At 38.1% G+C, this 14,945-nt stretch overlaps 2 protein-coding genes across 2 annotated transcripts in view; both read right to left on the bottom strand.

The window, feature by feature from the left end:
- Window positions 1–7,395, bottom strand: part of NOC3L (NOC3 like DNA replication regulator) — a 21,869-nt gene extending 14,474 nt beyond the window's left edge. The window contains exons 1-7 of the mRNA XM_015822692.1: window positions 7,332–7,395; window positions 5,676–5,880; window positions 4,671–4,800; window positions 3,953–4,110; window positions 3,795–3,860; window positions 2,347–2,474; window positions 991–1,152 (exon numbers count right to left, since the gene is read on the bottom strand). Of these exons, the coding sequence (XP_015678178.1) occupies window positions 991–1,152; window positions 2,347–2,474; window positions 3,795–3,860; window positions 3,953–4,110; window positions 4,671–4,800; window positions 5,676–5,880; window positions 7,332–7,340 (858 nt within the window). The 5' untranslated portion in view covers window positions 7,341–7,395. The remainder of the gene's footprint in view (window positions 1–990; window positions 1,153–2,346; window positions 2,475–3,794; window positions 3,861–3,952; window positions 4,111–4,670; window positions 4,801–5,675; window positions 5,881–7,331) is intronic.
- Window positions 7,396–9,593: 2,198 nt separating this feature from the next.
- TBC1D12 (TBC1 domain family member 12) overlaps window positions 9,594–14,945 on the bottom strand; it is a 62,333-nt gene continuing 56,981 nt past the window's right edge. The window contains exons 12-14 of the mRNA XM_029285417.1: window positions 13,532–13,641; window positions 12,144–12,402; window positions 9,594–11,200 (exon numbers count right to left, since the gene is read on the bottom strand). Of these exons, the coding sequence (XP_029141250.1) occupies window positions 11,132–11,200; window positions 12,144–12,402; window positions 13,532–13,641 (438 nt within the window). The 3' untranslated portion in view covers window positions 9,594–11,131. The remainder of the gene's footprint in view (window positions 11,201–12,143; window positions 12,403–13,531; window positions 13,642–14,945) is intronic.

The raw sequence follows: 14,945 nt of genomic DNA, 5'->3' as shown, positions 1-14,945 counted from the left end.
TTACATTTAAAAAACATGACTCAGCAGTAGGTATTCTACTCAGTGTGATGCACAAGTCTGAAGAAATTAATGGACAAGATTTCAGACAAGTATTTCTTTCACTGGAACTATACAAAATATAAAACATTGCTATTAATAATACTGAATTCTATGCTGAAGAGCTCCCTGAAACCTAGCAACTAGATTCCCTTTTTCTCACATGTTGTACAACTTGAAAAGTTCCAGTAAAAAAAAATTCTGAGCTTAAATCCATTTATTGTAAGAGCATCCTACAATAGCATTTCTATGTCAAGTAGCTAACTCATTGGACAAATTCTAAAAAAATCAGGATTTAATTTAAATTCCATTTTCATCAATAAGTACAGATAGTTCTCAACTTACAATAATTCATTTAGTGACTGTTCAAAGTTACAACGGCACTGAAAAAAGTGACCTATGACCATTTTTCACACTTACGACCTCTGTAGTATCCCCATGATCACGGGATCAAAATTCATATGCTTGGCAACTGGTTCATACTTAAGACGGTTGCTGTGTCCCAAGGTCATGTGATCATCTTTTACAATCATTTGACAAGCAAAATCAATGGCGAAGTCAGATTCACTTAACAACCGTGTTACTAATTTAACAACTGCAGCGATTCACTTAACAACTGTCGTAAACTCACTTAACAAATGTCCCACTTAACAACAGAAATTTTAGGGCTGAATTGTGGTTGTAAGTCGAGGACTATCTGTAGAGCTCCAAATTCTTATTCACTAGGAAAGTATGCAATCTCTGCAAATTTGATATTTGACAAACATTTAAATTGACTTTCTTTCAATAAATCAACAGGGATGAGTTATGATACCAAGATCAAGATGTAATAATTCAAGCAACTATTAAAACCCAAATTGCAAACCTCTAACAAAATCTGGATGTAGCTCCCCCAACGCATTTTTTAAACCTTCCCAGCTTTAATATTATGTCCTTGTCATTGTGTAACCTCACCTTTGTGTTTTTCTCTCTTTCAGTCAAAGGCCTGATTTTGTAGGATGGAGTAATATCTTTGAAGAGCTCCATCAAAGAAATCATCACCAATTTTCGCACAATTACAGCCACGTTGGGATCTTGTTCCATCAACATTGCACGCAGCTCTTTCAGTTTCCTTATCTGCTCAAAAACAACACACCTTTGAATATATACCTGTCACTATATAGGCTAAAGTATAAGTGTTCAAATATGCTGTTATTAAAAATATGCTAAGCTTGGGGATCCCATCACCAACACTACCAATCAAAACATTTCAAGATATTTTTGTTACTACTCATGCCATCTCTGATATTTGGCTTTTCAGACTGGAAGTGGATAAAAATGATAAAATCCAGATTAGGGAAAGAACTAGCACTGTTCCAGTTAACTTACATAGGTATAATTTTAGCAACATTGAGCTTTTACATGAAAATGCTGCTGTTCACATACATTGTATCATAAAAATTAGCGTGTTTAAATTTTACCCATTTCCAAATTAGAAAGGAATTTTTCTACCAAGAACAAGAAAAGAGGCCTAGAACTGAGCAGCGTGGGATTTTCAGAGTATCATTTTTAACTTCATGACATTTTCACATTAGAAGTCTTTTAGAAGTTGTGTGACTGGGAAACTTACATTTACCCCTGAACTGCAATGCCTGGGAGGAAGAGATAGATGCTTAACCTACAGTAATTATATGTCCACAATAAAATGAAACCATCATGTCTATTCCTCCCTTACTATATTCCAGATGGCATTTCAGACAAGTAGCCAGGAATAATTTTCTGTCATACAATCTACTCTCCAAAAAATCCCAGAATCTTTTAACTCTGCTCACCAATTCTAAATTTCTCGCTATAAAGCTTTTTTAAATCACTGATTGATAGCTAAAAAGATTTCATTTTTTATTAAACAAATTTTGATAAGAGGACAGTATTTTAAAAAAAAATATGTTTAAATAATTTGTAATCAAAATTAATAGTATTAATTTAAAATGTGCAAGAGTGACCAAGAATAAGATCATGAATACACTTTGAGCAGGGGTGTCCAACCCTGGCACTTTAAGATGTGTGGACTTCAACTCCCAGAATTCCAGAGGTCATAAAGGAGTTGAAGTCCACAGGTCTTAAAATTGCCTAGGTCAGACACCCCTGCTTTAGAGAAAGAGCATTGTTTTTTCTAGATGAATGGTAACTTCCACAAAGTCTAGGATGACAGCATGGAAAACTGAATATAAATCACTGAAGACCTGATTTCTCTACCTTAACTTTGAGCTGCCCATAATTTTAACTTTTTTCATTCTCTTACCTGGAATTTCCAAAACCAGGGTTACTTACATTATTTTCTGGATCAGACAAAATTGCAGATGCTAAAGCAGCTATTTGCATCTTCTTCTCCTGTAGCTTTTTTTTCCGATGAACTAATAGTTCTTCAACAGTAAGACCAGATAAGGGGTCTTCAAGGGCTGGTAATAAAGACAGCAATTAACTGTTTAAAAAACATATGCAAATGTGCCAGTGTGGAAACATTTAACTTAGAAATGGTAAAGTTAGCTTTGGAAGAAACATTTTGTTATTGAACTGTTAATCTAAGGATTATTATTTAGAACTTTTTGATCTCTCTGCTTCCATCTTTTTTCTGGAATGTTGCAGCCCTGGCTCAGTGCTTCTAGTAAAGATAAACATGTAACCTTATATTGGGGGAATGGTTAGACTTTTTTTTTTACATCATATCTACTTTCAAACAACAGTTCAGATATCTGCCACATTTTGAAAACAGCATCAATTTTCTCATCAGATCTGGCCTGACATCTAGAGCAGTTTAATAGTAGTCTATTGCTTGCTCTAAAGTCCAGCTACAGGTAGTCCTCACCGAATGACAATTTGTTCAGTGACCATTGAAATGACAATGGTGCTGAACAAGGAGACTTACAACCAGTTCTCATAGTTGCACCCATTACAGTGGTCACATGATTGCAATCCAGGTGCTTGGCAACTAGCTTGCAATTATGATGATCAGAGCATCTCACAGCTATGTGGTTGCTACCTGTGACCTTCACTGCCAGCTTCTAACAGGTGAAGTCAATGGGAAAGCTGACAGGAGGTGGCAAGTGGGATTGTGTGACATTGTGCTAAATGACTATGCAGAATTTGCTTAATGAAGTAACCAGAACTGCTGCAAGTGCTATTGGCACAGTCACAGGATGTCAAGCCTTATAACCATGATCCCTGGGAGAGAGTTGCTGGTTCCAATTATTGTTGTTAAGGAAGGACTACCTGTGTTTAGCTTTCTTCCCTAGAAATATCAATTAAACTGCTTATACCAGTAGTCCTCAACTTACAATAGTTTATTTAGTGACTGTTCAAAGTTACAACGGCACTACAAAAAGTGACTTATGACCATTTTTCACACTTATGACCATTGTGGCATCCCCATGGTCACGTGATTAAAATCCAGACACTTGGCAACTCATATTTATGACAGCAGCAGTGTCCCAGGGTCATGTGATCACCTTTTGCAACCTTCTGGCAAACAAGGTCAATGGGGAAGCCAGATTCACTTAACAACCATGTTACTAACTTAAGAATTGCAGTGATTCTTAACAAGAAAGCTCATAAAAAGTGGTAAAATTCACTTAACAAATGTCTCACTTAGCAATAGACGTTTTAATTGTGGTCATAAGTCAAGGATTACCTGTACTACTGTTCCAGTAATATTAATAGCACTTGGGGAAAAATATCAATACTTCAACTGTTCAAATTATTATTTTCCAACTCTTAATTACCTTCTATCACTTCTTTTTCTTCAACTACTTCTTCTTTCTCTTCTATTTCCTCTTCAATACTTATAACTGCAAGAAAGAGCATGCCCTTTAAAAACAAAACCCTAAGATTCCACATTTTATTACTGACAGTTTGCAAAGCAATCCTAATTGTATCTGACCTGGCTTTTCTATGGTCTGTGGAATAATTCCATGCTTATCTTTGATTGGAAGCAGATGAATCAGTTCCTTTTCAGGCTCCGACTGCAGGCGTCTTGGCATCTTCTCATATTTCTCAATCACACTTTCATTCTTGCGTTTCTTGGCGTGAACTGGTTCACTACAGAATGTAATTCACATATAAATCATTTTTATCTATTAAAACTACTTGGGTCATTAATTTGACTATGAAGGACCATCTACATCAGGGGTGTCAAACTGCCAGCCCGCGGGCCGGACGCGTCACCAGGAAACCGCGCCCACTCCATTGCTGCCAATGGGAAAAAAGCTCCGATACGTCGCGCAACATCACGTGACGTCGAAAGTTTGACATGTCTGATCTACATAATGCTACCATTAAACATTAACATGGCTAAGGGCCCTGTCAATGACAGCTTTGCCAAATTCTGTGATTTTATTCATGAGGACTATGCAATTATTTTAATTAATGCTTCACTGACATTTTCTAATATTTTCTGTTATTTCAAACATTAACTACACAAAAGCAAAATATAGTCAAGCTCTTAACCCTCGAGACCTAAATTTAAAAGATCAACACAGAAAACATTAGTTGCATTTTAGACCTTATTTACATCAGAGAATGTGAAATGAAAGTTTGATAAAGAAGAAATTACTGAAAGGTTTTCTATAGTTCAAAGTTTTGGATTTGCCAACACCCACTTGGAAGACAAGTCCCTTGTTATAAAAGATGCTGTTTGAGCAAACTCTTTCATTAATTTCATATCATCTTCATCCATCATATCTAGAGGGAGTGCTTCTTCCTCTTCCTCTTCCACTTTCTCCATCCTCTCTGTTGAGACAAGTGAAAAAAAATCAGAGATACAGAAATAGACGTATGTAAGTCTGCTATAGATAAGTGAAAATATATTGATTTTCCATTTGTATACCTCCCTGAGATCATGAACAAATAATTCAACAATAAGATTCATGTTTTACAGGAAAATGAGAAATAAGTATCAATAATAGATTCTTTTTTGTGTTAAATTTGCAGGTTGTTAAATCTATAAAGCACAATTATCCCAGACAAAATTAAACTTGATTTATTCTACTTTGATTTGGATTTTCTTCAAGCTACCATCCTCTAGAGCACAGATGTCAAAATTGATCGTGACACATGATGTATTGTGATGTATTGCAATGTTTTTTGCCTTTGCGGAGCTGGGGTGGGCGTGGCCTGCGTGTGACGCATCCAGGCCGCCAGTTTGACACCCCTGTTTTACAGAAGCAGGGACTTCTCTTTTATAATCTATACTAAGATCCTATTAAGATAGGAGTAGGCTAAATGTCTGTGGAGATTCTCAAGCATCATGATTGTCCCAAAGATGCTTTTTCAAAAGGCAATTGAACTTTCTCAGGTTTTTTCCTTGAAAATGTTTCATTCTCATCTAAAAGGCTTCTTCAGTCCTGAACTGAAGAGCACCTTTGGGACAGAAATGTGCTATTTGCATGTTATTTGATCCCTAGAAGCTTTTATGTCACCTACAGAGATGCCCTCAAGTTGCCTCTTTGTAGGTGACGTAAAAGCTTCTAGGGATCAAATAGTCTGCAAATAGCCCATTCCTATGTTAATCAACAATCTTATTAAACAATCCTTAGAGTCAATAATATAGTGACATTTAACAATATTTCTATAGACACACACACATACACACACAAATATCTTACTTGGAGGTTTTTTGTGATCTTCCAAAGGCACCGGCCTCCGAGATACAGCATCTTTTACAGCTTGTCTGAGTTTCCTTTGTTCTTTTCGGTATTTTTTGACAGCACTTTGCTGTTTGAGCTGCTTGTTTTTTAACTTGTTTTCAAGTTTTATTTTACTTGTTTTCAATATTTTTCGAAAACTTGGAACTCTTTTTTTATTTCTCCTCTGGAGACAATAAGGATCAAATTAGTATGCTTTTTAAACCGATTTGTTACTTTTTATATTTTAATTCAAGTCTTGAAACATTAAGGAATATGTATAACCAATTATTTGTTAGATTTCTATCTTGCTTTTCTTTATTTATCTGAGTTTCCCAACAATAATTCTGTAGAGTTCCTCACTACTTCTATGGCTATGAACCAGCTTCTAGGCTGACATCTTATTCACTGCAACACATTGGCACAGAGTTTTGAAACAATAAGATCAATTCAATAGCAATACTAAGTTAATATTATACTAAAAATAATTTTTAGCAGTGCAATTATCCAATATAAGTGAAAAGAAAGGAAAAAACTGTGAAGGAAAAAAGGTAAAGTTTATTTCCAACTTTCTGTTGTATGTTTTGGAGACTGCCTCCTATAGAGGATTCTGCAATGTAGTATTTTAAAAATGTTCTATTGACACAGGGTTATTAAATTCTTTTTGAACTGAAATTTACCCTTGGTCTTGGAGTGACGAAGGTTGCACTCTATAAGTAAGTGGAATAAAATGTGGGTTGGGCTTAATTTGAATTAAGATTACATTGAATTAACCACCCGCAGTTAAAAAGATTATTCATCGTGCATACAAAAAATATTCCCTTTTATTACCCTAAAAATTAAAATATGGGGTTAACTTGTGGGTGTTCCCCCGAGGTTTTCCAGCACTGGCATGCATAAGGACACTTTTGTGGCAATGAAATGAAATCCCCTGCCTGTGTAGCAAATACCATAGCCCAGTGTTTGTCAACCTTGGCAACTTTAAGATGTGTGGACTTCATCTGCCAGAATTCCCCAGCCAGCACAGGGAATGGCTGCCTGGAGAATTCTGGGAGATGAAGTCCGCAAATTTTAAAGTTGCTAATGTTGACAAACACTACCACATCCATATGTTTATCCTGTGGTTATTTTATTTTTTTTTAATAAAATACCCATTTAATATTTTTGAAGCAAGTCACTTTAACTGATAAAAAGCAAGAAAAGGAGTTCTATATTTTTAATGCATCCCACCCAGGTTCCATCAGAATGCCTATTATTCACACCTCCCTCTACATTCCCCTCCCCAAAAAAACCCCCCTCAACCAATCGTTAGAAAATATCTTCCTATCCAACGTGTACAACCGCTTAAAACCAAACTCCAGCCCATTTCTATTCTTCTTTTCCCCCAATCTTGTGCCCTCAAGAGTGCCCCTGGACTCTCATTCCCATAAATCGTTGCGTCTGCAGGCCCTCTAAGGATTCTGGGAAGGGAAGTCCAGCTAAGCAAGTAGGGCGCTTTACTTAAACCCCCGAGAACTCGCGCACAGCACTTGGCTCTCAGGGCTACGCCCCCGCTGTCACGGCCTACCCCCTTCCCCCGACTTCCAACTGGGCGCAGGCCACGCTATTTATCCCGGCAGCGAGTCCTCGTACTCTTACCGGTTTCATAGCAGCTGCCAAGCAGGGCAAACGCTCTGCCTCGTTTCTCTCAGCACTTCAATTCAGGCACGCGAGAAGCAGCGGAAGTGGGATCTTGGCGCTAGTCAGGCCGGAAATGCCGCCCTGTCCACAACACCCTCTGCCGGAGAGGAGGAACCGAAGTCAGCTCCAGAGCCTGCGAAGACACCGGGAGTGACGAGCGGCGGGAGTCGGTCCAGAAGCAGCATTGCAGCCGATTACTCAGCCGAGTCCATGGGGTGGAAAGCTGGGGGCCTGAGAAGCCTTTGGCTCTTCCCATCCCGGTCTCAACTCCTGCCTTGGGATCGTGGCGTGGCACGACCAGACGCTCCCTTTTGGGCAATTAAAATATAAAAATGAAGGAGGAAAATCCTTAATCAATCAATCAATCAGAATAGACCTGGAGTGCCATCTCCTTCAGCCCTTTTCTGGAGGCCAATCTCACGAGAGAGAAAATCAAAGAGAAAAAAATAGTAATTTTTGAAACGTTTAAGTCTCAAAATGCCAGCCTGTGCTAACCAAGGTAAATACACAGCTGCTCAAGATGAACAACTCTGAAAGGGGAATCATCAAAGGTGATCAAGTGCTTCAGGCAGACTACAAGATTTATGTAAAATCTTATGTAAAATCTTTAGGTAGGCCTCAATTTATTTATTTGCAACAACCATTTATCGACAACAGTTAACTGTTGTTAAGCAAGGACTATCTATGTTTAGCTTCCTTCCCAAAAAATACCAATTAAACTCCTTATACAGATAGTCCTCTACTTACAACAGTTCATTTAGTGTCTGTTCAAAGTTACAATAGCACTAAAAAAAGTGACTTGACAATTTTTTACACTCATGATTGTTGCAGTGTCCCCACAGTCACGTGATCAAAATTCAGATGCTTGGAAACTGATTCATATTTATGACTGTTGCAGTGACCCAGGGTCATGTGATTACTTTTGTGACTTTCTGACAAGCAAAGTCAACGGGGAAGCCAGATTCACTTAACGACCATGTTAGTAACTTACCAACTGCGGTGATTCACTTAGCAACTGTGGCAAGACTATAAAATGGGGCAAAACACACTTAATATCTCACTTAGCAATAGAAATTTGGGGCTCTGTTGTCCTAAGTTGAGGATTACCTGTTTAGCCATCCATCTTATAACTAACTGGTCCTGGTCGGCTACAAATAAAAAAGCACTTGCTGTAAAGCCATAGAAGCAGGGAATCAAATTATTGCTCCAAATCACAGAAGCTCTGAGAGAGAAATTATTTCCTCATGCACAATCTGAGATGTGCAAAAGAGGCTGACATACGCACAATTACTGAGCTTGCCCAGAAAAATAAATAGAAGCGTAGCACAGCTCAGACAATACAGGTAGTCCTCGACTTACAATTCTCTAAAATGTGTGTCAAACTCGCCGCGTCACGTGACGTGTCACAACATATCGTGACTTTTTTTGCATTGCCGGATCTGGGGTGGGCGCAGCCTCCATATGATGCAGTTGGCCTCTGGCCGGCAGTTTGACACCCCTGCTCTAAAATACAGTGTACTGTTTAAAAGAAGTAAACCTTTTTGCTTCATTATGCTGACATGCAGCGATAAAGGTTGATTTCAGACTCAGGGGAAGGATAACAATACTTTGGGCACTATTCCCTTGCATCAAACTGAATAATTTGCGCCCATCACTGAAGTAGCTCTGTTAATGCTGCCTTGTCTAAGAAGCAAATTGTAGTGCTATCGTTTGATGGTGCAAAATGACAACCATGGGATAAAAACGGAAGACTGCATCTACTGATGTAGGAACTTCTGTTCATTTACTGTGATAAGAGCATTGCAAATATGCCAGTCAATTGTTCTCCATCCCTTAGGTTTGCAATCAGCTTCAAGGACAGCTAAGATTGGTATTCTGAATTCTTCTATCCTAGCTCTGTTTCATTTACAAAGGAAAGGGGATTATATGTGAGGATGCTGCTGAATCACAACTCCCACTGCCTCAACCAGTATGGCCAGTGGCTGTAGTTCAGCAACCTGTACGGAGTCACAGGATCCCCAGCCCTTTGAATACATAGGTGTGACAGTCAGTGGTGATTCTTTGAGAAGATACAAACCATAACCTTTCATTAAAAGCCTAACTTTGAAAAAAAGACTTTAGTGCTCATATCTGGACTACTGAAGCAGATCATTGGGGAAGCTACAGAAGATTTTCCTTTACATATGAAGGCTGAACAAACTGATATGAAGACAGTATTCATTCTGCTTACAAGTTTATTTACACAGGAATTGTTACTAGTAGTTTTGAATGAAGGCTAAATTCCTTCTATTTACAATTTATATACATGTGTATACTGTACTTGAAAAGTAAGAAAACTGTACAAGAGAACCCAAGTAAAGGACATATACCGGAAGCAAGTAAATACATAAGAAAAAAAAGCAGACATTTGAACTTCAACTTGAATGTTGTAATAAGTAATATTGAAGTGTGGTTTACATCTGATAGCAACATAAATATTACAATATACTGTAACCAAATCTTTAAAATAGGCTCTGCAACACTTGACAACTGAAGCAGTCTCACTTATTATTTTTTTAATGCAATGATAAATTTGACTTTATTTGCACATACAGGGACCGGTACAAAGAAAAAAAGAAAGGCAATTTTATTTACATTAATACTATCAAAACGGACTTAGAAAGAACAAGCATTAGCTGCTCGGAGAAATTAAGAGGTATCCTTTCCCATTCCTCTCAGTTCAAAAGCCATTTTAAAACGTTTTGGAGTGTGAAGGAAGTTCGACCTTCCGCATGTTGTCTTTACAGTATCGATGCTGACATTAAAAGAGAGGGTATGGACTAACAAGATGCGTTTTGGGTACTCATTATTGTACACACTGCAGTAATCAACTTTAAATTTAAATGAGAAAAACACTTTTAATATACAGGGACTCAAAACTTTCAACATTAACATTGCGTAAAATGTGCAAAAGGGTTATCACTAGCTTATTAATTATACTAGTGTTTATCAAGTATAAGTCACTTTGATTAAAAAAAATTCATATGATTTTTTATGGATTAGAAACCAATTTTCCTGTAAGCAAAGTACTTCAAAATGTAAAACGCTGAACACCCCCCTTGGCTGCATAAGCCCACAGTTACTGCCACCTTTCAGCCAAAAGACTTATTTGCCAATGGCTCCATAGCAAAATTGCATGCAGTTTCCTCTGTATTCGCTTACATGCATTCACTTATTTGGAAAGCGAAACTGCAGTTTAAAAGGAGTTTTGTAAGACGCCCGTAAAAGCCTCCTGTTCCTGGGCAAGCATGTACACCAAAACTAAAGCCTGATTTGGTCCTAAGGACTTCATCTGTAATTTTGGAGGTATTTGTACCAAAACGTTTGGTTCAGGTAGCAGTTTCTGGGGCCTTACTTTAAAACACCAGCTCTGCCCCCAAAAGTGCCTTTGTGGTAATCATAAAAAAGGTATCCCTCAAAATTTTAAGTACCAACAAAAGTTATTACAAATGTTATTGCGTTCAACTTTAAATATTAAATATGCGATAGCCACTTTCTCAGTTTCATACTTTATTGTTCTGCTTCCTGTGAAAAGGTATCTTCCCACAAAAGAGGTCTTTAATACTGGCAGCAGGATAAGAACCGTCAAATTCCACCACTGCGTTCAGTCAATACTGTTTCTTCTTCAGTCTCTGAAGCCGTTTTTAGTGGTTTTCACTGAGAAGATGTTTAGAAGAATTCTTTCACAACCAAGTGGTTTTTCCAATTGAACTTGGAAGTTAACTTTTTAGTGCTGGACTATGGTTCCTGTCTCCTTCTTTGCTATCCTTCATTAATGAGGCAAACACCTGAAAACCAGTTTTTAAAATAAAACTTAAAAATGGGCACAGCTTAACTCCTTTTTAACATTTATAAATACTAGCCATTTTTGCAGGTTTTCTCATCTATCAGGATCATAACCATTTACTTTCCATCATTCCCCTACCTCTATTTTTCAATAGTTCAATATCAGTTCTATAATCATTCATTATAAATGGAGAGCCAAATAGCTTTTACATCATAGATCAAGGAACTCACACACACACACACACACACACACACACAATGGCACTGAAAAAAAGTTACTTAAAACCAGTTCTCACACTTACGACCACTACACCATTCCCACAGACAAGTGATCAAAATTTGAGCACCTGGAAACTGGTAAGTATTTACAATGATTGCAGCAAGCCAGGGTTATCACCATGTGTGACCTTCCCAATTGGCTCCTGACAAGCAAAGTCAATGGGGGAAGCTGGATTCTCTTAATGACTGCATGGTTCACTTAACCATGGCAAACAAAGTCATAAAATTGGCTGTGACTCACTTAACAATTGCCCTGCTTAGCAACGGAAATTCTGGTCCAAGCTGTAGTTGTTACATCAAGACTACCTGTATGCGGCAGGTGGCTAGAGAGGTCAAGGCTTTGATAGTGTGGTGTCCATTGCAAGAATGCTATTCCTAAGGCAGGGGTAGGCAACCTTAGCTCTTTTATGACTTGTGGACTTCAACTCCCAGAATTCCTGAGCCAGCTTGGCTGGCTCTGGAATTCTGGGAGTTGAAGTCCACGAGTCATAAAAGAGCCAAGGTTGCCTACACCTGTCCTAAGGCAACCACCTTCATTCAGCAGCAAGTAAAGCCTTATTTTCCTGGACAAGGTTAATCTTTATCTCTGCTTGTGGTTGCACTTCTCTTTTAAACTGAGAGTTCCTTTCCAACAAAATTAAACATCCACATATAGTTAGTACTTACCTGAGCCCATTTCTTGTTACTATTCTGCATCTGAATAGATGTAATGCATGAGAAGAGCTTTTCTGACGTGATATCTTCTGGTAGCTTTGTTAGAAACTGTGCTATATGAATAAAGTCCATCTGCAGGAGAATATCTTCATATAACCTAAGGATTCCTAACCCAGTTCTGAACAAAAATTCTTCTCCATCTCTACAAAAGACATCCCAAACTCGACAGGCCAAATCAAGGGGTAGTGACTTGCTGTACAGGGTGAAGATCCTGCATTTTGAAATTAAAAAGAATCAGGCACATAAAGGAAAAACACCACATCCTCTAATTCTCTAGTATAGGAGTCTTCAAACTTGGCCCTTTTATGACTTGTGGACTTCAACTCCCAGAATTCCTCAGCCAGGCACGCTGGCTGAGGAATTCTGGGAGCTGAAGTCCACAAGTCATAAAAGGGCCAAGTTTGAAGACCCCTGCTCTCTAGTACGATCAGTGATTATTTAATCTAGATAAGCAATCATGCCTTGGGTTAAGGAACGAAGCACCAGTAGACATTTCATTTGCAACAACTATCTCTCCAACATTCCAAGTGTACCTCCAACATTCCAAGTGAAGAGCTGTAATATGAAGATTAGAAAGCCAGTTTGGTGTAGCAGTTAAGACACCAGGCTAGAAACCAGGAGATAGTTCGTTCTAGTCCTGCCATCAGCACAAAGCCAACTGAGTGACTGTGGGTCAGTCTCTAGGAAGAAGACCCTGGCAAACTATTTCTGAAATCTTGCCAAGAAAACTGCAGGGACTTGTCCAGTTGCCTAAAGTCAATACTGACCCTAAGACTTCAAAAAGAAAAGCCAATTTAATGTGGATGTGTAGTTATATTTAGATAAAAAACCATTGTATCCATTGATTAGATTTCAGTACTGCATTTAAAAAACCTGCCTGCTGTATTTGGTGCCACAGTAGTAGTTCATGGGGACAGCAGAATGTGAACACATAATATTAAAGAAGCAGATTTTTCTCGGAGGTGTTCAATCCGGGAATGTTTTTTAAGTGGCAAAATTTATCTCTGAAGCTATTTAGGTGAAACGCCATCGTTTATTCTCCTTCTCTCATATTTACCAACTTTATTTGGCCAGGGAGAAAACTATTTTTGTTCTAATAAGGAACTGAAGGTTAAAATCATGGGATAAACTTCTATAAGTCATCTACTATTAAATCCCATTCTCTTGTTTACTCCTCTGTGCTTTACGCATACATGTTACAGTCACTTCTGTTCTCCTAACCAGATACCCTTAACCAATCCCAAGGAATCCTAGAATGCCTGTTAAAATCTGGCTTATATTTAACTTCACCTGAAAGTTTATCACTGGGGTATGATGTGACCATTAAGTTTCCAACGTACCAATCTATCAAGTATATGTCTGGGGTAAGATTATAGGATTTAAAATGATGAAACAGTTTAGGCAGGTTTTCCTCAAAAAATACTTCAAATGCTGCAAAGTACTTCAGCATCTGTTAAGGAAAAGGGAGAAAAATATATAATTCAGGAAATCATACAAAATGTCACAAATTTTGAAACTTCTGCAGAATTATATATCAGTTTACAGAACAGAGTATGCCTTATTTAAATGGTATACCTTATTTAAAGTGACATTATGGTTACCGTACAACAGATTCTGCAGTTGAGAAATAATTTAGCTGATATTCAAACACTCAGGGTTAATGATTCCAGCTTTCCATTGCCCTTGCAACGTAGACTAGTGTTTCTCAACCTTAGCAACTTTAAAATTGTTCTCTGGGGAATTCTGGAAGTTGAAGTCCACATCTTAAAGTTGACAAGGTTGAAAAACACTGATACAGATAATAGCAAGCACTGCTCATAGATACACTGGATATAGAAAGTCTACACAGCCATTAAAATTGCTAGTTTTTGAGCTGTAAAAAAATCAGACCAAGATAAATCACTTCAGAATTTTTTCCATCTTTAATCTAACATATAAGGTGTACAGTTTAATTAAAAAACAAACTGAAATATTTTAGGGAGGAAAAATAACAATACAAATGTACAATAATGTAATACAGTAAATTATAAAAACACACAACAACTATCTTTAGCACAACAGATCAAATGAAGCCTATTGGAACAACACTATATTCACTAGGGGCAAAACATAATCATAGGCCAGACCACCAGTGTTTCACCAGGTGCAATGTCACACTATACTGGTACAAACACCAAAAAATGCTCTAATTTCGTCACCATTTCCATTCTACATGGTAGGTTCTAGGACAGTGTATCTCAACATTGGCAACTTTATGATATGTGGACTTCATCTCCCAGAATTCCCCACCAGCATAAATATAAATCAGTAACAACTGGAAAGGCACAAGTCCTCCCACTTCTGGTATAGAAGGAAACACTAAATATTCTGGACCAAACATATTGGCAGCTAGTGCAACAATGCAAGAATATGCCCCATATTTTCCTGGCAGCAACATTCTCAAAGAACTGCAGCTTCTGAAGAGGTTTTTGAAAGGTAACCCAATGAGGAGGGTTTTTTTACAGTAATCCAACCCTGATGTATCTAAGACATGTGTTGCTATCTCTTTGTCCAAAAGGCGGTGGTGAGGCCCCTTCTTAAGAAGCCTTCCTTGAACCCAGATGTATTGGCTAACTATCGCCCAGTCTCCAACCTCCGCTTTGTGGCGAAGGTTGTTGAGAGTGTGGTTGCACAGCAGTTTCCTCGGCACCTGGAGGAAACAGTCTATCTGGACCCCCTCCAGTCGGGCTTCAGGCCGGGTTACAGCACGGAAAC

The sequence above is a fragment of the Protobothrops mucrosquamatus genome, unplaced genomic scaffold (genome assembly GCF_001527695.2).
Source record: "Protobothrops mucrosquamatus isolate PMUCROS unplaced genomic scaffold, P.Mucros_1.0 scaffold1644, whole genome shotgun sequence".
Taxonomy (NCBI): domain Eukaryota; kingdom Metazoa; phylum Chordata; class Lepidosauria; order Squamata; family Viperidae; genus Protobothrops; species Protobothrops mucrosquamatus.
This window is presented reverse-complemented; position numbering and strand designations above follow the sequence as displayed.